This window comes from Episyrphus balteatus, chromosome 2 (assembly GCF_945859705.1).
Source record: "Episyrphus balteatus chromosome 2, idEpiBalt1.1, whole genome shotgun sequence".
Classification (NCBI taxonomy): Eukaryota; Metazoa; Arthropoda; class Insecta; order Diptera; family Syrphidae; genus Episyrphus; species Episyrphus balteatus.
This window is the reverse complement of record NC_079135.1, coordinates 43217428-43237991: the sequence shown is the minus strand read 5'-3', so window position 1 is coordinate 43237991 and position 20564 is coordinate 43217428. Positions and strand designations below refer to the sequence as shown.

General features: G+C 31.0%; 3 protein-coding genes across 4 annotated transcripts in view; 2 read left to right on the top strand and 1 right to left on the bottom strand.

The window, feature by feature from the left end:
* Positions 1-1550: 1550 nt before the first annotated feature.
* LOC129911720 (UPF0193 protein EVG1 homolog) lies at positions 1551-2577 on the bottom strand. The gene is made up of 4 exons (XM_055989593.1): positions 2367-2577; positions 2086-2302; positions 1845-2008; positions 1551-1784 (listed from the first exon to the last, which is right to left on the bottom strand). The coding sequence occupies exons 1-4, from the start codon at positions 2470-2472 to the stop codon at positions 1612-1614; spliced, it is 660 nt and encodes a 219-aa protein (XP_055845568.1). The 5' UTR covers positions 2473-2577; the 3' UTR covers positions 1551-1611.
* A 1328-nt stretch (positions 2578-3905) lies between these two features.
* Positions 3906-12015, top strand: LOC129911327 (nuclear RNA export factor 2). Its single transcript, XM_055989084.1, has 14 exons — positions 3906-4041; positions 4108-4328; positions 4389-4638; positions 8589-8782; positions 8842-8979; positions 9052-9201; positions 10035-10133; positions 10204-10459; positions 10516-10853; positions 10910-11051; positions 11112-11359; positions 11441-11563; positions 11622-11827; positions 11886-12015. Exons 1-14 carry the CDS (start codon positions 4020-4022, stop codon positions 11968-11970), a joined length of 2472 nt encoding a protein of 823 aa, XP_055845059.1. The 5' UTR covers positions 3906-4019; the 3' UTR covers positions 11971-12015.
* A 3238-nt stretch (positions 12016-15253) lies between these two features.
* LOC129909221 (multiple inositol polyphosphate phosphatase 1-like) overlaps positions 15254-20564 on the top strand; it is a 29911-nt gene continuing 24600 nt past the window's right edge. Inside the window, exon 1 of one of the 2 annotated variants that reach the window (XM_055986257.1) lies at positions 15254-15555. The gene's annotated coding sequence lies outside the window, so the exon portion shown is untranslated. Of the gene's footprint in view, positions 15556-15645; positions 15798-20564 lie in introns of those variants that run through there. The other variant, XM_055986258.1, reaches the window with a different exon arrangement.

The window sequence follows — 20564 nt, the reverse complement described above, 5'->3', positions numbered from 1 at the left end:
TTTATGCTTTCATCACCAAGCCGTGTAGGCTGTTCTAATATTTGTTCGAATTTAAAAACGGAAACGAAAAATCCGTACGGATTAAAAACGGTTGTTCTGATCTCCATTCGGTAGCATAGAAAACGGCAAAAATTTGTCGGATTGTAGATCCGTTTATTTTTCGAAACACCTATGGATCCGTATCCGAATATGTTCGAATACGGAATTTGGAGCGTTAACGTATGGTCCCTATGTTTCTCTATCTTTTTCTAATAATTAAATAGAGACAGAAATAGTCAAAACGTTAACGTAAGATCGTAATCGTGTGCCGTGATTCGACCTCAGAGCAACCGTTTTAGTCAGAACGTAGGTACAATTGCAGGTAAAACGTAGGTACTATTGTGGTTTCGAGCTTGCATGCTTTTAAGTGATCAATAAATGTATCTACATGGTTTCAGCCGTAAACTCGGGAAATCCCTGTTTCTTTGGGCTGAGAAAGCCATTGATTGAGAAGATAATTTCTAAATCACTTATCATTGCAGGCCTTATTGTATGGTACAGGAGCTTGGCTGCTCTCGAAGCCCGTGGAAAGCAAAGTGTAAAGGAAATGTAATTAAGAAATAAGGTTATATCGTGAAAAAAATCCTTTATAAAACCACTCATTGCACTCATCATTTCAATCCTGTTGTAAGCTCCAGATTCAGAAGCATGAACTCTCTCGCAAAACATTTGACGAAGAAGGTAAAATTAGAAAATGTACGAGTTAGATATTTAGTTGTCTGAAAGAGGTCCTCTCATACAAACTAGACTGAAGAAAACAGCTATGAACGCACATCCTTTTTTAAGCACCATTTAATGGATATGGTCTAATGTCTGAACATCATCATTAGATTCCGCTCTAAACTTAGAAGACACGAATAAAACCAAAAGATATTCAAACTCAACTGCCAGATATTAGAATGATTTTTTATACGGAGGCAGAGGCAGCCTTACATTTTAGAAGTCTCAGGGTAAAAATGTGAATTAATAAACTTAAATGAGATTACTAAGCACATTTTAATTCTTTGTCACTAATATGATCTCGATGTCAAAAAGACCATCAGCCTTATTGTGATTAACCAACTATCAATCGATAGTTGATAAATTTTGAAATTTGGGATTTTTAAATCTAATTTATAGGAAAACCGGTCAACTTTTTAATGGAATTTTGTAATAAGATTTAATTTAATAACGGTTAGGACCATTCTCTGCTTTCAAAACTTTTCTTAATTAAGTAATAAGATATAAAAATTTAATTTTTATAAACTATCGATTGATAGTTGCAAATGGCAATAAGGCTGCATAATTCTCCCAGAAACCTGCGAGAATCAGATGATTGTGATGTGATTTCAAACCTACTTTTCTTACTTCCTCCTTCAAAAATGTAGCAATACAATTTTTTTTAAAACGTTCATAGCTTATTCAGGGCTAATTACCGTTTCGGAATATGTATACCAAACGGATATCTCGAAAGGGCTTATTATTCTTTTATTATGATTGAAAAATCAGATTTTAAGCAAAACAATTTTAAGTATGTAGTTAAAAAATTTAATTATAAGAGTTTACAATTTAAATTTTTAAAATAATTTTTTTTTATTCGATAAATCGACACCCTTGTCTTTTGAGCTCCACTTGCTTCTCAAGCGATTTGATTTTTCTTAAACGATCTGCTATTTGAGATTTTATATCTTCACGATATTTTTTGCCTTCTCCTAGTTCTTCCATTTCAGCTAACCAATCAGCACGCTCGCTGATTTGATCAAGTACTGCAAAAGAATAACGTATAAATTACTGCACTTCTTATCAATTTGATAAATTTAGCAAACATTCATTTATTAGCTCTTCTGGGTCATACTCTTGTTCCTCTAATAACCCAGGTCGTTTTTTCGGTTTCAGACAACTTTCAGATTGTCGAATACCACTCATTACTTCTTGCAACTTAAGTTTGGCCTTGTTCGAAGGTACCTTCCCATCTGGATTTGGGCGATATCTTTGTACAGTGAAAAAAATGTTAACAAAAATGATTGAAGTGATTTATATTAACAAGATAGACAAATTTTGAAAAACCTTGGCATTTCATAAGCCCCACTAGCAACTATAGCATTGAGGCTCTTCCTTTTAGCAGCATGAGCTCTATGGATTATATAGAGAGCCCTTGAATTGTCATCCATGTTTTTGGGAGCGCTTTTAGTTGGAAGAGGTGGTGGCAATGGATTACCATTACGCAAATGATAGTTGATTTGCTTTCTTATTTGCATACTTAGTTTGGATTCTTCCATTAGCACTAAACAAATAGAAACAAAAATTGAACAAAAAAAGGTTCATCAAAAATAAGAGGAAGATTATACTTTTAAGCAAATCACTAGTTTCTTTGCTATATTCAACTTTTGGAACATGAAATATGCCACCTTGGGCAATACGATCACTTGGCCATTTAATATTTTGCTCGGACATTTTTTTAATAGAAATGAAAAATATTTATTTAATGATTTTAGCAAATAAATAGATAGAAATATGAAATATAGTTTTCAAAATTGAAAATTATTTGTAAACAAATTTTTAAATACTATAGCAACCGGAATTTCCGTTTTCTTTAATGCAATCGATATTAATCGATAACATAAAAAGAAAGAAAAAATATCGAAATAAACAGTTCTGTTTGATTATAATTTTTTATCAGACAATGCGACAAAAAGTACAATTCACAACCCTGAAAACGTAGTGGCGTGGCAGAAACAAATGCTCTAAACTTGAATTTCTTTTTATTGTGGAACGGAAAACGAGTAAAATCTTTTTCAAACGTTCTCGGATCCACGCATGTGCTGCTTGAAAAATACCGAGTGGTTGAACTTTATTTAATCCGTGGAGGCATCTGAAGCCTGGTACGCTGAATTAAGCCTGGTACGCTGCTCGCGCTAAATTTTAGCTCCCATACAAATTATCGAAAAATTTTAGCCGAGCTAAAATGAGTCCCATACAAATTATCGATAACTTGTATGGGAATTTTATCTTGGCTAAAGCCTGGTACGCTGCTCGCGCTAAATTTTAGCTCCCATACAAATTATCGAAAATTTTTAGCCGAGATAAAATGGATCCCATACAAGTTATCGATAACTTGTATGGGAATTTTATCTCAGCTAAAATTTAGCGAGAGCAGCGTACCAGGCTTAAAATTTAGCGCGAGCAGCGTACCAGGCTTTACGCGGAATTTTATCTCAGCTAAAATTTAGCGCGAGCAGCGTACCAGGCTTAAGGAAACACATACATCCTCAAAATAAGCTTTGTTGGTGGTTGTATTTTCCCCTAAACTACTGAGGTTTGATTTGCAGGGTGGCGATTTAATTCTCCTTTGAAATCAAATAATTTCACAGCAAAAATCCACCAAAGATGTGAACAGAGACAACCAATTTGCATACATTTTTCATTTTATGTATTACAAATTTAATTTAACACCCGTAAATGAGCATATAAAAACCAGAATATATCAACAAAATGAAAAACAAATAATTATTCTTGAAGTCTGATAAACAAAAATCTGGAAATTAAAACAAAAATCTCATACCTACCACAAAAAATTGATAAGGTACAAATTTTTTTTCTTTTGACCATTTTTAAAAGCGGCTATTTTTGGCTCCAAGATTTTTCAAAATCGGCTCCTTGCTTTAAAATATTCTGGCAACACTGTGCCATTGTACTATTTTTGTATGGAAAATTTCGCGTACTAGGCTTTAATAAAAAATATTTTTATAATTTTTTTCTATTCAAAATTTTAAAATTGAACTTCTCGTTTAAAAAATTACCTTGGTCAACTGACAAGTGGAAACCAATCGTCAATTTTAGATCAAGATACGCGAAACAAACATACCTAAAAATTGACATTTCTGTTTTGTTGTGATTTTTGGTTGCAAACTGAATTTTGTTGTGTTTTGTGTACTTTTTGAAGAAACAAATTAATTTGTTTATTGGATTATCTTTTGTTTTAATAATTATTATTAAGAAATATGTCTTCAGATAAACCACCACGTAAATCTTAATATTCCCTTATACCGTATAATGTAAAACCTACAATATTTTTATTCACAATTTCAGAAGAAACTATAAAATTTGCTAATGATGAACCCATCGTCTTGGACTACAAGTCAGCAACTTCCTATATGAACAAAAACGCTTATGATAGGGCTCAAATGACTCTTGGTTTTGTATGGCATCTAATTCATGTCCATCATCGTGGCAAATTCTCACAACGTTCAATCATTGAAGCATTATTCAAGTCTGTTGGCGATGATGAGTTTTTTCCAATGTGTTATCAGGTAATAATTACCAACAAAATTTTAGTTATCATTACTTGAATTCGAATTACTCTCTAAAAGGAAGGCCCACAAGACGACCGATTCTTAGTTCGTCAATGTACACCAGCTTTAGATAAATTATTCCTTAAGAATCTTTGTCTTACCATGCCCAATGGAAGCACATTGAAGCTGGAAGTTATGCTTAATGTCGGTGTCTATAAATTTGGACAGATATCGCCATCAAGACGTATAGAAAAGGCTCTGGATGGTTTGTTTAAGAAATTAGAAAAAGGTGGAATCTTAAATTTGAATGAGTTCGCCAAAAACCCAGGTAAGAATCATAAAATCGTTGCATAGTGCGGTATTTTGGTCTAAAACATGGCCAAATACATTTTGTACATCAAATAGGTACCAAATGACTAAGGGCCAATTTGTTCGCAGTCGATTATCTTTTAATCAAGGATTATTCCATAGAAAATTTCTTGATTAAAAGATAATCGATTGTGAACAAACCAGCCCTAAATGTTATTTGTAAAAAAATATTTTATTTTATTCGTACAGTAAAAACCACTAAAGTGCTTACCCAGTTACCTCCCGATTAGTCGAGAGAAAAACAAAAATAATTAAAAATTAAAAAAAGCACGTACAATCTTGTGCTATAATTTTTCTTAAAGCTAATAACACTGGTCGGCAAAAAAACAATAAAAGTCGAAAGCAAGAACTCTGTAAGATGATTTTGATTAACCCTTAACCACCTACCCCCTATTTCAGTCACTTAACCATCTACGTGCGGTCCAGGAGACCGCTACAGAATTTTACCACTATCTCGCAAATTCTGGTATTATATTTTTTTTAAAAATCAATAATATTGTTTATAATACATTTAACCATTATTTTAAAAAAACTTAAATAACATAAATTAAATTAATATTTTGTGATTTTATCAAAAACTACTGTAACAGTGCTCATACATTGAGCACTGTTACAGCAGGAGCTTAAAATTTCGAATTCTTATAAACTAACATATCAAAGAATTAAATAAAAATAAAAAATGGAATATAAAAAAAAAATCTTCAACAAAATTGCAAGGCACCAACATTCACAATTTTTCGGTGCAGTCAGTACAAATTTTGCTCGGGCACCCCAAGAAAATTGTTTTTTTTTTTTTTTTTTGTACATGAAACATTAGTAAACTGTCTCCCGTTTCATTTTGGGATCACAACTGGACCTTGTTTTTTGCATTTTAAGCACTTCTACACTTGATAGGCTCGATAAATCTTCAATTAGAAAACGGCGAAAAAAAGTCACATAACTACCTACCTGCGGTCTCGGAGACCGCTGGAGAAATAGTTTTACTAACCTAGGCCAAACGCGTGCACGTATTAACGACCAAAGCTCATGTGTGATGCTGTTTAAGGTGTAGAAAAGTTACATAGATGCACATTATCGCAGGATACACACATAAAGAAATATTTGTATTTGAAAAACCGTTGCGATCTGTGAGACCGCAGATAGGTGGTTAAGGGTTAACTTCAGTGTGCTGAATTCAAAACTGTTTACAGATTTTTTCCATCACGTCTTGTTTTTAAGCTTTGCTCATCACTATTTTCGCTCTAAAGTCCCAAAAACTAATTTTTAATGAAATATTTTTTGACGTTTGATCTAAAATAATGTATATTTTAAGGTAATATTTTACTTTTTTCCATCCAAATTAGGAGTCGAAAACTGGAATTGACTTCATGTCTGCTTCAAAAAACAATAAGTTACCTTAACAACGAAGAATTTCAGATATCATGCATTTCTATATCAAATATCTTAAAAAAAAAAATAATTTTGAAAAAAATATACATATTTAAGACGATAAAATGAGGCTATGAGAGCAATAGTGGCGTACCCACTTTTTTCAAAAATGAGTTTTTCATAAAAACTTGGTCTCTTAATATATCTATTTTAATATAATATTAGATTTATACAACTAGATACACCCAGAACTAGATGCCACTCGAAAAACTGTTGTTTTAAAACAACCCTGCATCTTGAATCTCTCGTAGCTCAAACTTAATTTTGTGGCTTACGCTACTATTGTTCTCGTAGCCTCAAATATGGCTTTTGGAGGTTGCACAAGTAGTTTTGCAAAAAAAATTTAACGGTGATGAAAATCAACGCCAAAGTACAAAAAAAAACTCGTTTTTGACCAGTTAATATTAAAATATTTCGAAAACGTGACGTGCCAGTAAAATTTTAACTTCGGATTCGGAATCAGCACACAAAAATCCTTTAGAAAACTTTGGTTTGATTTAAGCTCTATTTTCGTTACCGACCAGTGTAATTTATTCTCTATTGTTTTTTATTTCAAGTTTTTTCATTAAATAGTTTTTGAGAAATTAAATTAGGTTTTAATTTTTTTTTTTTTTAATTGATTTTGTGTACAATTTTGCAATGCTATGAAATTTTTTTTTCAGTATTCAATGGCCTAGTAGTTTTTTAATCAAATACTCAAGGCTCATTTTAATAAATATCATAGTTTCTAAGAAATTAAAAACAAAAAAACAGAAAGATACTTTTTCTCGGAAAACCCCCATTTTTGGAACCTCAAAAAAATTGTGTCAATTGATGAATGAAACAATTTTTTTTGTTATTTGACTTTTTTGAGAAAAAATAAAAATGCAGTTTTATTGCCACTGTTTTAAATATTACGTATACAAAGTTTAATCAAAATGGTTAGAGCCATTTTCGAGAAATACGCAATATCGTATTTTTTTGTATGGGAGGTATACGTTCTAAACGAGATATAAAAAAAAAAACAAAAAAAACCAACTATCAGAATTCCATAAAAATCATCTGTTCCAAATTTGAAGAAAATCCGTCCACCCGTTTAGGCTGTGGAAATGTGAACAGATGGACGCACAGACGCACAGACGTACAGACGGAATTGCGAGACCCACTTTTTCGGAATTCTCCATCATCGTAATGTTGGTTTTGATTAAAACCTCAATTTTTTTTTCGACACGAAACCAATACTTGCTCTATAGAGCAAGTAAAAATAGAGTTTAATATATTTATACTAGTATAGTCAAATTAGCTTTATACCTCGGAATCCAGGGAAAGTCGATGCATCTGTAATGTAAGTAAAGGGCTGCATTATAAAAGGGTCAAATAAGAAAGTTTAACAAAAAAATTTCACCGCTCATTATAACAGTTTTTATGGACCGTTTACTGTCATTCCGTATGAAACGCCATTTTAAAGCTTAAGAATAGTAATTTTTGAATATATATTAAAAAATTACGTAATAATTATCCCTGAATTAAAAATAATTTTTGAAAAACTGGTAATTTTGCTGATTTTTAATGGTTTTTGACTGGCTGCAGAACCTTAGATATTATATGTAAGAGGCTTATACTTACCACATATTAAAACCAGATATTTTTCAACAAAATAAATCTTAAATCAACTCTATAGCTATACTCCTAATGCAAAAATTTTAAGCTCAAAGTTTTGAGTTTTTTTTTTAAGCTTTAAAATTGCGTTTCAAACAAAAAGATATCTTTAGTAGACGCAAAGCTATAATAACATAAAAATGACCTTTTGAAAAAGTTCGAATGCGGGTAGCGGGGAAACCACCCAACTTGAAATTAAATCATCATGGATTTGCTTCCTTACAGTCCTAGAGAACATCCCTACAAAGTTTGAGCAAAATCTAAAATGAAACAGCAATTCCGATTGACGCTTGCATACGGAATGACAGTAAAGGTAAACGGTCCATAAAAACTGTTGTAATGGAGAGCGGTGAAATTTTTTTTTTTAACTTTCTTATTTGACCCTTTAATAATGCAGCCCTATACTCGATTTTCAGATGCATCGACTTTCCCTGGATTCCGAGATTTTACAAATTTTATGTTTAATTTGACTCCACTATACATATTTTTTAGAATACTATACATACCTTGAATGTCGATATCCGTATCAAAATTTTTCACCAAAATCACTTATAAGTTAAAAAAAAAACACTTAGAAAATTCACTTTTTTTTTTAAATAGCAAAAAAAAAATTCTTGTGTACCCAAATAGTGCAAGTTGCAACTGATGGTGTCGCAAACTGGGTTGACCAATTTATAGATAGCCTTCATTAAAAAGTAGCCTGGTTATCTACCTGTTATGGGACATAAGCTTAATCCTTGGGGGCAAAATTGAGGAATTTGATTTATGACCACGTTTTAGGTCAAAATACCGCAATGTGCGTTGGTAAAAAAATCAGTAATTAACATTTGAGACTTCTTACAGAATTCAGTGATATCATAATCAATCTTCAAAACAAAGCAGTTTTTGAAGCAGTGTGTCGCTCAGTATTTCGAAATGAAGATCAATTTCGTCGTGTTAATGGATTACGGCTGAAAAACAACAATATTTCAAGTTTGCAGCCTTTGAAAGTTTTTAACGGTTGTGAATTTGATATATTAGATCTCAGTGGGAATAGAGTAAGTTTAAGATGGTTTCTTCTGATAATTATTCTCTCAAAAATAATTCCATCCATTAGCTTCATTCATCCACACGAATTTGCAAGGAATTAACAGAAATCAAAATTGAATTACTTTTCCTGGAAGGTAACCCAGTAACCGAAGGAGAAGATTATCCTTTGAATATGAAAAATTTATTCAAAAATATAGTAAAGTTGGTAAGACAATGTAAACTATTTATTTAAAGTTATTATTTTTTGATTTTGTTTTGTTTTTAATAAAATTTATAGGATGGTAAAACTATAGAGGAACTCCGAACTATGCCAAAAAAAGCAGAGAAAGAAGATGATGATGACAACACTGTGGCGAAATTGATTGATCCTTTCAAACCACATCGGTTGAAAAAATATGAAAATAATGATAATTGGAATTTAATCACGGTAAATTTTAAATATTTAATTGAAATTCGATGCAGTACAGTAGAGAGTTTTTTTTTATGGAGTTTAGATTCTTCAACATTTTATGAAGACATTTTAGGCTAGCTAAATGATAAATTTGACTTTAAAAATGCGCCATATTAAATGAATTTTTTCTGCACTTTTATATTTATTTTCCTAAAGTTAGTACTCAAATTGGTATCATTTGATTTCTTATGATTATGAAAATCGGGATACCGTACCCAACTCGCGGTAAACTTGAATTAAAGCATTGTATTTCATTCTTTCCAAGAGATATTAGAGATTTAGTATTCATTTGGGTGTTATTTTCGCTCTTTGTAGATTTTAATAATTTGAAAATGTTTATACTATTTTAAACATCAAAATACTAAAATTACATTAAAACCAGTTTTTAGGCTTGACAAAGCCTAGTAAATTTTAGTACCTTTTTCTGAACGTAGATCTGGTCCTAGGTTTCCTTAGGGCCAAGCACCAAATAAAACTGGGTTAAGGAAGTACCAATCGTTTGGCCAAGGTGGTTATGGCTGATATATCCTCGCCAATGCCAGCCAAATTATATCATTGGTAATTTCTATGCTTACAACAGCAGATGAACTTTTATATTTATCAAACAAACTGTAAGATAGTGCATTCATAACGGTTCCCAAGACTTATGAAAAAGATTATTATATTCGTACTTTTTTATAGCCTGGTATCAGAAGACTTCGTTAATGACTGAGATATGCATTTCTTTAAGTGATTTATTTGTTGAGCAGATCTTATTTAAATGACCCAATGCTCAGTTTTGGTATTAAAGCTTATATGCTCTTTTATAGGTACCGAATACAAATAATTACAGTAAACGTGAAATTCTAGATGCATTCTTCGATGCCCTTCCCCACGAGTTAGGTGAAATATATCCATGCAATTATAACGTAAGTTGAATTTAATTTTATTATCTTTATTACCAAAATATATATTAATTTTTTGCAATTTGGATTGAAGGAAGAAACACCACAAGAACACAGTTTCTTTGTTCGTGAGTGTTATGAGCAGTTAAAATTCTTGGTTACCAACTGTAAGCTTCAAATTCAAGGACCAGATAAAACTGGTGAAAGACTGATATTACAATTACGAATGAATGTTAAGAACTTTGAAAGTGATCCATTGGATGCTGTGAAAGCTATAGCTAAAGCAATAACTCTACGATTTTTCGAAAAAGATCGCTTGCTTGATTTGGAAGATTTGAATTCAGCTGCTGGTATGCAAATTAAACAAATAAAAGGAAAGCATTTATAGGAATTTATTTGTTTTTAGGTCTTGAAAATGTAGAACTAAACTTAAGATCACCAAAAGTTCTAAATCGAGTATTAACTCAAGCCAGCAATAGATTCGCCAAAAAAGTTCTTGAATTGCGTCTAGGAAAGAACCGAATATGGAGTTGCAATTTTGCCAAACCATTTTTGCAAATGTTACATTTAAGAGTTCTTGACTTGAGTTACAATAATTTAAAAGATTTCAGTGATTTCTTAGAATTAGAAAAACTTCCAATCAAAGCTTTGATTTTAAATGGGAATCCACTTTGTGACACTTATACTTATGCACCGGAATATATTAAAGCTGCCAAAGCTATGTTTCCTGAAATCACTAAATTGGTAAGTAAATCGATTAAATTTTAGAAACAATGTTTAATTATGTTTTTCAACTTTAGGACAACATAGAGTTAGGATCAATCACTCCATTAAAAACCAAGAAAAATTTCCTCTGTGATCTCAATGGATATGATTTTGTTCAACAGTTTGTAAACCATTATTTCCCACTATTCGAATCAGAAAATCGAATTGATCTGAAAGGTATCTGTGATTGCCATCATGACTTTTGGAAAAATAAATATAAATGTATGTTTTCCACAGAAATGTACCATCCAAAAGCGATTTTCTCGATGATCTGCAACTACAGCTTAGCGTCACTAAACAATCATAGTACAAAGCGAATCTCCCGCTATTCGAATTTAGCCAGAAATATTCTTAAAATGTCAGATTTTTCACGTGCGATGGGGTCCCTGCATAGTGGATATGATGAAATTTGTCAAGCTTTGGTAGCAATTCCGAATGTCGAACATGATATCGTTGGATTCAATACCGATACCACCATAATGAATGTAAGCTTATTCCTAATAGTTTTTAATTAAAAAAAAAGATATCTGAACAAGACTTTAAAATACATTGAACCTTATTCGCAGGACGATATGATCGTCATAACTGTTACTGGGGTTTTGAAAGACGTCGCTCCATCTGCCCTCGAACCAGATATTGTTTTAGCATTTAGCAGAATGTTTGTGCTTACACCCTATGTAAAAGATACGGTAACACTTTTTTGAAATATTTTTTTGCTTTCCCAAATTAACCATTATTTTCTTAAAGGGTTTCTTGGGTTGTTCCACGGAATATAAAATTATCAATGATCTATTTAGTGTGTCAAATCCATCCGAATGGCAAAAGCAAAACTCATTCAAATTCTCAAGAAATCCATTGATTAAAAAAGAAAACAAACTAACGAGTGAAGAGAAAGAAGGTTTGTTGATAATGTTTCAAGAACTTACAACAACCAAAACAATTTGGTGTAGAAGGTGAGTATTTAAAAAAAAAAAACGCTATGACGCAAACAAAGTTATTTATTTGTTCTAGATTTCTCGATGAGGCCGATTGGGATTTCAAAAAAGCTGTCGAACTCTTTTTAGAGGAATTGAAAAAGAATAATAAATTGATTTGATTTTCATACAAAAAAACGCCATTTTTCCTTTTGTGGCCTTCAATTAAAAAAAAAGTGTTACTTTTTCTTTTTGTACGTTTTTTTTATTAATACAAAAATTGTCAATATTGCCAATTTTAAGACAATAAATCATATAAATGAGATAATAATTAATAATTTTGTTTATTTATTGCTTGATTTCTACTGCACTCTTATCTATTACAATAGCCTACTTAAGTAGCCTATAAAGTGATATTTTTTTTATTTTTGTGTCTGATTCATAATCCAGGAATAAACTGAATTGAGTATTTACATTCATGTCACAGACAGATACTGATTGTTTAACACTCAAAAAATGTAATTTACCAATTAAGTTGTCTTAATGGTCATTGTTTATTTGCACACGAGGCATTAAAGTAATTGTTAGACACTCAAAAAGATTTAAAAGAAACCAAATTGAGTTTTTTTCTTTCAAATATCACCCATTTACTGCAATTTTTATCTAGAAACTTGAAACTTATTTGCTTTTAAAGTATATTGCTGTATTTTTCAAAACAAAATAGTAGAATAATTTCAATTTAAATCTAATGAGACCAAGACGATATGGCAACTCGAAACTTTAATTTAGTTTTCTTTATAGTTTAAAGTTTACTTTGTTGAGTCCAAGATATAGATCTTTTTTTTTTAAATAAGGCTATAGACAGACAGACATACAGTGATAATATAATGGTGTAGAAATTTGATAGCGAGAAAAAAATAAAAAAATTCAAAATATACAATCAATACCCCAGTAAAATTTTATTTAGACTCATGTAATCAATCAATGAAAATCAATTTTTTAGTCGACAAACATGTTCGAATTAGCTTACTTGAATCTTTGTAGACTTCTTGAAACTAGCCCTTAACAACGTAAAATTTAGAGAAAAAATCATTTAAATAAAAATCGGTCACTGCGGTGTATACGTAACATTTTTTTTATAGACAAACTTAAACAGATAAATCAATTCAATAAATTCTATTGTTGAGCAATAAATTTTTATGATTTTCTGATTTTAAAAATGATCTTTATCAATGTTCGCTAAAAATTTTACATGTAAAAATCAGAGCGCCTGTCTTGAATACTATATTTTCTAAAATATACACCAAAATTTGCATGTAATTATATTTTCATATATGTATATTTCATGAGATACCTAGTTCTCCAATATATCAGATCAATCAGATCTTTTAAAACTGAAATCATGAATATTTATTTACCTTAAACATAAACTAACTCTTCCCGAAATACTTAAACATACAGCATGCACATATATGTAAGTCTTCTCCGAATTACTTTAAAGTGTCAACCCTGATGGCGAATAATTTGTATGATGAAAAAAAAAAAATAAAATATGGGCTTCTAACATCAAACGTCTTGTGAATTGGTATTTGTGTTTGTTTGGTGTGTGGCTGAGATTTTTCTGAAAAGAATAGAAACAAACAATACCTGACGACCACTCTAGCAAAGGCAGGGTTAAAATAATGTTAGTGGGGTTATCGTTTCATCTATTCATTCATTGTGACGATTGGTGGCTGCATCATCAACAGGGTTACCGTTGATTTGTTTTCAACGCAAGTTATAGTTGTGTCTTATTTTTTTTTGTACTTAATTTAATTTTTTTTTATTTTCTTTTTTAGTGAGTAGGAAATAAAATCAATCGAAAATGAATCCACACAGGACAAGAATCATGTTGCAAAGTTGAAATCGGATGAACTATTTATAAAAGGATAGTGGGGTCTGTTTAAACAATGACAACCCAAAAGTTTTAAGTTTTTAAGTTTAAGAAGTGGTAAGTTGCATGTATAGCATATTTCAAATTATTTAATTATAAAATATTGTTCAAGACATAAATAAATAAATCATAATCCTGCGAATTTCTTGGGTAAAATATAGTTTTGATAGTAGTACAAGATCTCGCAATACTTTGACCTTATCGAGTGCCACGTTAATATTTTGCAGGGTGCTATTGCTATTGCTGAACTCAATAGTTTCTACGATTTCCGCCTCATATACCAGCAGGAGTTAGGGTTCCCATGTGGTGAGAATACAAGAACATTGACATTCATGGAGTTGAAACGACTTCTAAATTTATTTTCTTTTTCATGTTGATCAATATAATAAATAAAAAAAATTTATAGACATACATACCTATAATAAATAAAACAAATTATAGACAAGAAAAAATTTAACTGAAAGGGAGTTTAATTTGCCGCTGTTTAGCGGGATAGGCAATTTAAAAAAAAAAATCATTAAAATAGAAAGACAAATATTAAAAAAAAAACTTGTAGTTATAAAAAATGTCCTGTAACGTTTTGCAATTTAGTTTATTCAAGTCTATCCCTTGGCTGATATATTTAAGTTGTATACGCTCTTCCCTTAGCTCAACCTTAAACTGAACTCAAATTTTTGGTTTAAGTCGTGCGGTTTTAAAGTCAAATCTGAACTTCATATCAGTTGAAATTTGTTTAACTAATAGTTTGTCCGTTATGGGACGTAACATGTTCAGTATGTGCCAATTTATAAGTACCTTTCATGAACTAAGGATTAAACTATCTTATAACTTAAAGTACAAATCGAACTCAGTTCACGGTTAAAGGGAACTGTGGAACCTAGTATTGCTGAACTGAAGTTTAAGATTTTTCATCGTCTCAACCTCATGAATCCTTTTGAACTTAAGCCTAGTATATGAAGATCGAGCTGAATTTTGGCTCCCATACAAAATTCTTTCCAAAATTTCGACTAATATTAAGAACAAAATATTAAATGCACACATTTTGCTTTGAGTTTTTTTTTTCAATGCAGACAATTTTTTAATTTATACACTGCAGCCACCAGCTTTCCAATACAAAAAGAATTATCAAAATTGGTTCACTCCGTCAAAAGTTATGAGCTAACAAACATATAAAAAAAAAAATACAGACGAATTGAATACCTCCTCCTTTTTGGAAGCCGGTAAAAATGCACCAATCACTTCATCGCCTAAAATTTTTCTCTCCTGTTCTGAACAAAGCAAATAACAGCCTCACTGAACAGATTTTCAAAACATAAAAGGGTAACCCCCTTTTTGTGCAGACACTCGGTCGCGCTTCGAACTCAGAAATCACCTCACAACTTGCCAATACCCAACCCAAATCTATGCCCATTGCCAACAACGAAAACGACGACGACACGACTTCGACTACAACAACGACGACGACTACGACGGGTTTTCTTCTAGCCGCTTCATCATAATTTTGTGTTGATTCGTTATTTCAGTTTCATTTCGAGTTCCAACAAAACTCGTTCGGTTTGCGGTTATGTTCGTTGTCGTATTCTTTTGTTAAAACATTTTTTGTCTACGACAATTTTAGATTTCGAATTTGTGAGATATACTTTCCATTAAAGTGAAGAAATATTTTTTCTATGTTCGAATAAAATATCTCTTTAAAGCACCAACAACAACAACCTAGTTAAGCGTGCAGCTAAAAATTTAAAATATTTTTTTGGTGCATATCCAGTGTTTTGTTTGTGTTTTTTTAAAACATAAATTCATACAGATAAACAAGTAAAATAAAGTAAACATTAAGGTGAATACACATTTTTTTTATTAAAATTAAATTTGTTGATGCAATTCTTTAAAGTTAAATGAATAATGCATTTACATCGCATTTGAATAAAATCAAATAACCTCCCAACAAGTTGTTCTAACCTACCTACCTACAATTTTTTCACATGCCTACATGGATGACAACTAATGGATCAAGATTAAGAAAAAATATTACATTTACATTGTAATATCAACAATTAATTGATTTAAACAAATTTCAAAGCAAGTAGTACCTAGTCTCATGGCAATATTTTAAGATCATCATCTAAATAATGATCATTTATAAAAAAAAATACAAAATTGTTAGGATTTAGATACAAAAACAGAATAAGCTAACATTTTTGTGCTGCCGGTTTTAGCATCTTAAAGGTGCTTGAATCCAAACGACACAAATGTTCGAGCTGAACAAATAATAAAATAATTTTTTTTTTATATATAAAATGCTATGACGTGGGAAAATACTTTAAGTGTCAAATTCAAGTTCGAAATAATATAAAAATAAATAACAAAGAAAAAGAAAAATTGTTAGTTATTTTGACAGTTCCACCACCTACACCCCTTTTCTGACCATCATCGCATCGCTTTTGATGGCGCGACAAAGTGGAGGTGTAATTTAAATCGAATTATTATTATAAGAGAGATGGGAAAATTATGTTTGTTTTAGTATTTTTTTTTTTTTTTTTGATTTATTAACTTTGAGTTGAAATTATGTGGAAAGATGATAATGATAACAAACAAAACCATACCAACACATAGAAAGGTATTATTGAGTTGAAGGTTTTATTGTCAATTTGTTAATTTTTTTGTGTCATTTGAATTTTTAAATGCGATTTTGCGTTGCATTTTTTATATTTTTTTGTTGTTGTCTGGAATGCAACGTTGGTTCTAATGGTCAGATTACAAGAAAAGATATATCTGATAACGCCCTGAGCTTGTAGGTACTTCTATTTTTTTTTATTCTAACAAAAAAGTAGGTAGATTAGGTATTGTTGTGTCTTCAACCTTTCGTCTATTTCTTGCTGCAGACTTCCTCTTTTGTTTAGGTTTTTTTTTTGTTTAGTAATTCAAGATAGTAGATGATACGGACGGTGTGGCTTGGCAGCGGCTGTTTATGTGGAAACCGGTTTGAGTCTTCTTCTTCTTTCTATAGTTATTTTGTTTTGTATTATAATCTTGAATAAATAACAAAAAAAGAAAAATGTGCAGATATGTATTGCTACTATGCAAGGTATTATTAATTTGCTATATTACGTATATAATAGGGGCCTTGTTTGTAGAGACTTGAGACTGTAGGCTATTATTGAAATTAATTTTAGATATTATACCTACCAGTTGAACTTCATTATGTAATATTGTTTTAGGTATTGGGCTGAGTTGTAGGGGTATAAAGATGAGGTCATTTTCACATCAAGAATTATTTTGTTTTGTGAACTATAGGAATTTACCTATTTACCCACTTCTACTACATCAATATAAATAGGGTAGTTGGTAAATCCAGTAACTATTTCCATTTCTTATAGGTCTATAATCATGGAGTTTAGAAATTTCGAGGACGGAATTTAAAAAAAAATTAATCTTTGTTTAATTACACCGGCACACATAAAAAAAGTGTCATATACCAGGAACCAGACCTATCTTTGTATGTTTTTGGACCCGCTGAATCCGAATTTCAAGTCCGTTTTGACCCTCCAGTTTTGAACTGTGACGGCATTTTGTTTGAATTTTTTGGAGTTTTTTGCATTTTTCTCAAAACTGGAGGGTTTTCGGAAAAAAACGGACTTGAAATTCAAATTCAGTGGGTCCAAAAACATATAGAAAGATAGGTCTGGTTCCTGGTACATGAAACTTTTTTTTTGTGCCAGTGTTATCATTTATTTTGTTAAAGAAAAGTGGCCTAAAATGGCCCCCCTAACGAGAATGTCTCATATCTCGAAAAAAAAGTTAACATTCCAATTTACCTATATGTTACGTAGGTACATAGGTACCTACTTTTCAAAATTTAATCAATAACTTTCACATTTTTTTAATTTAAGAGAGAAGTTAAAAAAGTATTTAAATTATTTAATTTTCAAAACATCTTCAAATTTCGTTGATCAAATTTTTCCGCCCAAAATGCTTGGAAAAGTGGCAATTCAAAATGTTTTTCTTATTGGTTGCTCATCTTCTTAGTTTAGTCCTCAGTGCAGGTCAGCCTCTCTTTAGAGTTTCGATCGTTTGTATTTACCAAACGCGTGTGCGAAAGATTTGCTTCAGGCCATGAAGCAAATCTTTCGCACACGAGAAAACTTTTGTTCGCTTATGCGAAATGCGATACAGAATGTCACCCCTGCATTTAACGTTTTGCGATTTCACTTGCCGACAGTGAAATAAGGTGTTCTGCATTTCACTCATTTACATTTTCTGAGCGAATTTAATTCACTTTGTTTCTCTTCGTGAATTGGTGCCATTTTCAAAGAATCAGCAAATTTTTTGGACAGATTATTACCAAAACTTATATTTTTATTATTCTGTAATTTTGTTTGTTTTTCTAAAAACAAAAACATAAAACACATGAGGCATGAAATACATATCATAATTCATCACTTTTTTGGGTAGATACACAGAGAAAAATATGACCCGCTAAAAACTAACAGATTGCCATATTGTTTTACCGTCCATACATTTCATAAGGAAATCTTATTAAAATCAACGATTAATAAGGTTTTTTTAAGGAGATTTCTTATTATTTTTATAGAGAAACTGAAAAGTTGATTTTTTTTGCAAGTTAGCACTAGAACAAAAATCGCGATCAATATTTTCATGGCAGGTTGGTTCAGGTGGTAAGGTGGGTGACCAAGGATTTGAAGTCTCCAGTTCGATTCCCAGTCTGGTCATCGTTTTTTTTATTTTTTTGCGGATTTTAAAACAATAAGGAAAACCCGATTGTTTTAATAAGGTTTCCTTCTTGGATGAAAACCATAGAGAAATCTTATTGTTTTTGTTCTATTTTATGTGGTCTATTTTTCTCTCTATAGAGATACACTGGGAAGTGCGCATTGCCAGTGGCGTATCCAGAAAAAATTTTGGAGGGGGCTGGAAAATTTTACTAAAATTTTTTAGAGGGTAAATTTGCGAAAAAATTTTCATTTCTTTTTATTAATCTTTACTTTACTTTTATTAAATTTTATTATCTTTACTGAAAGTGGTATAGTAGCATTATACTGCTCTCGACAGATTCGTACTACTGTCTCCTCCTTTCACATTCAGAGTACCTAGTGTTTTTTCAAAGTTCTCGTGTCCCAAACATTTTACACAAACAGCAAGGAGTTGAGTCATCCTTAAAAAAAAAAATACTTTATTTCGTTCGAACTTTGTCATGTGCTGAATCCAAAACTGTTTACAGATTTATCCCTATCACGTCAAGAGTTTTTGAGCTATACTCTTCAATATTTTCGTTATATACGCCCATGTTCCACAATTCGATCGACAGTGAATTCAAATCACTTTTCAATTTCACGTGAAATGAAATATCAATATTCTTCATTTCGATCGGTTTCGAAAACTTCGAAATTGCTTCTAACTGTCAAAACTGAAGGATCTTCCATTTTTATTTTGTTTCTAAAGTGAAATTACTGCAATTGCAGATTCATTGAAAAAGGCCCCCAAATTCACGAACAGTAACATAGTGAATTGAATTCGATCAGAAAATCTAAATGAGTAAAAAAATGCAGAACGCCTATTTCACTTTCGGCAAGTGAATACGCAAAAAGTGGAATGCAGAACGTGAAAGTCTCAAAAACTAATTTTGAATGAAATTCTTTTTGATGTTTAATCCGAAATATATATGTATGTATGTTTTTTCGTAATATGTTGCTGTTTCAATCCAAATCGGAAGCGCAAACTGCAATTTACTTAAAGAAACCTGTTGGCCACTTAGGGCCAATTTATTGAGCCTCCATTAAATTTTTAAATTTGTCGTTTTATTTAAAAGCTTTGTTAATCTATTGACGTCTTTAAGTTTCCATAATTAAAAATACATTTAGGGCCAATTTATTGAGCCTCCATTAAATTTTTAAATTTGTCGTTTTAGTTAAAAGCTTTGTTAATCTATTGACGTCTTTAAGTTTCCATCATTAAAAATTCATTTAATTCACTCTGCTTTAGTTAAAGTCTTTACTTTTAATGGAAACTTTAAATTTAAAACTCCATTAAAAATATCCCAGGGATTTTTTTATTTTTTGAAAAATTAAACTGTCAAAAGCTACATTTTTGTCAAATAAAATATATTTAAATTTGAAGATTTGAAGGATAAACAATATAAAAACTCAAAAATGATGGCCCTTAAGTATTTTGCAGCTAAAACCCCAGGCAAAAACCCACAGACGGTGTTACGATATACAATATCACGAATAGAACTTATGACAAGGCTGAGCATAAACTGAAAATATGTATTTTGCAGCACGTAAACCGTGTTTTTTGGAGGTGAAGCAGTTGATATAGTATATGTGACAATTGCCCACGTACATGTTAACGAAAATTGACTAATTATAATAAGTGAATTTTATTTGTTTAACCCGCATACCTTCCCTTAATAGAGCCTCGACTCGCAGTTATTTAAAATAATATAACCTTTATGGCATTATTTTGAATATAAACCAATTCTTAGTTAGCAACGGCTCGCATGATAATACCAATATATAATCGGCAAAAGATTCGCATATTTGCAAGTGCATAGAAGCATAAAACCATGAAGATTTGCCCTATTGAACAGCTTTAGCTCCATTAAAATCACATCACAAAATTTAAAATAAAGTTTTAGAATAATTTGAGGTAGGTACTTTTACCAATTACAATTACCAAACGTTGGTCTTATGATATTGATTGAACACTTTTTCACCATCTCAATATTTCCATATTTATGCATATTTTATTTATTTTTAATTGTCAATTGACAATGAAGCTTTTTTTAATAAAATAATAAATGAAATGACATTTGACGCTAATGGAGAG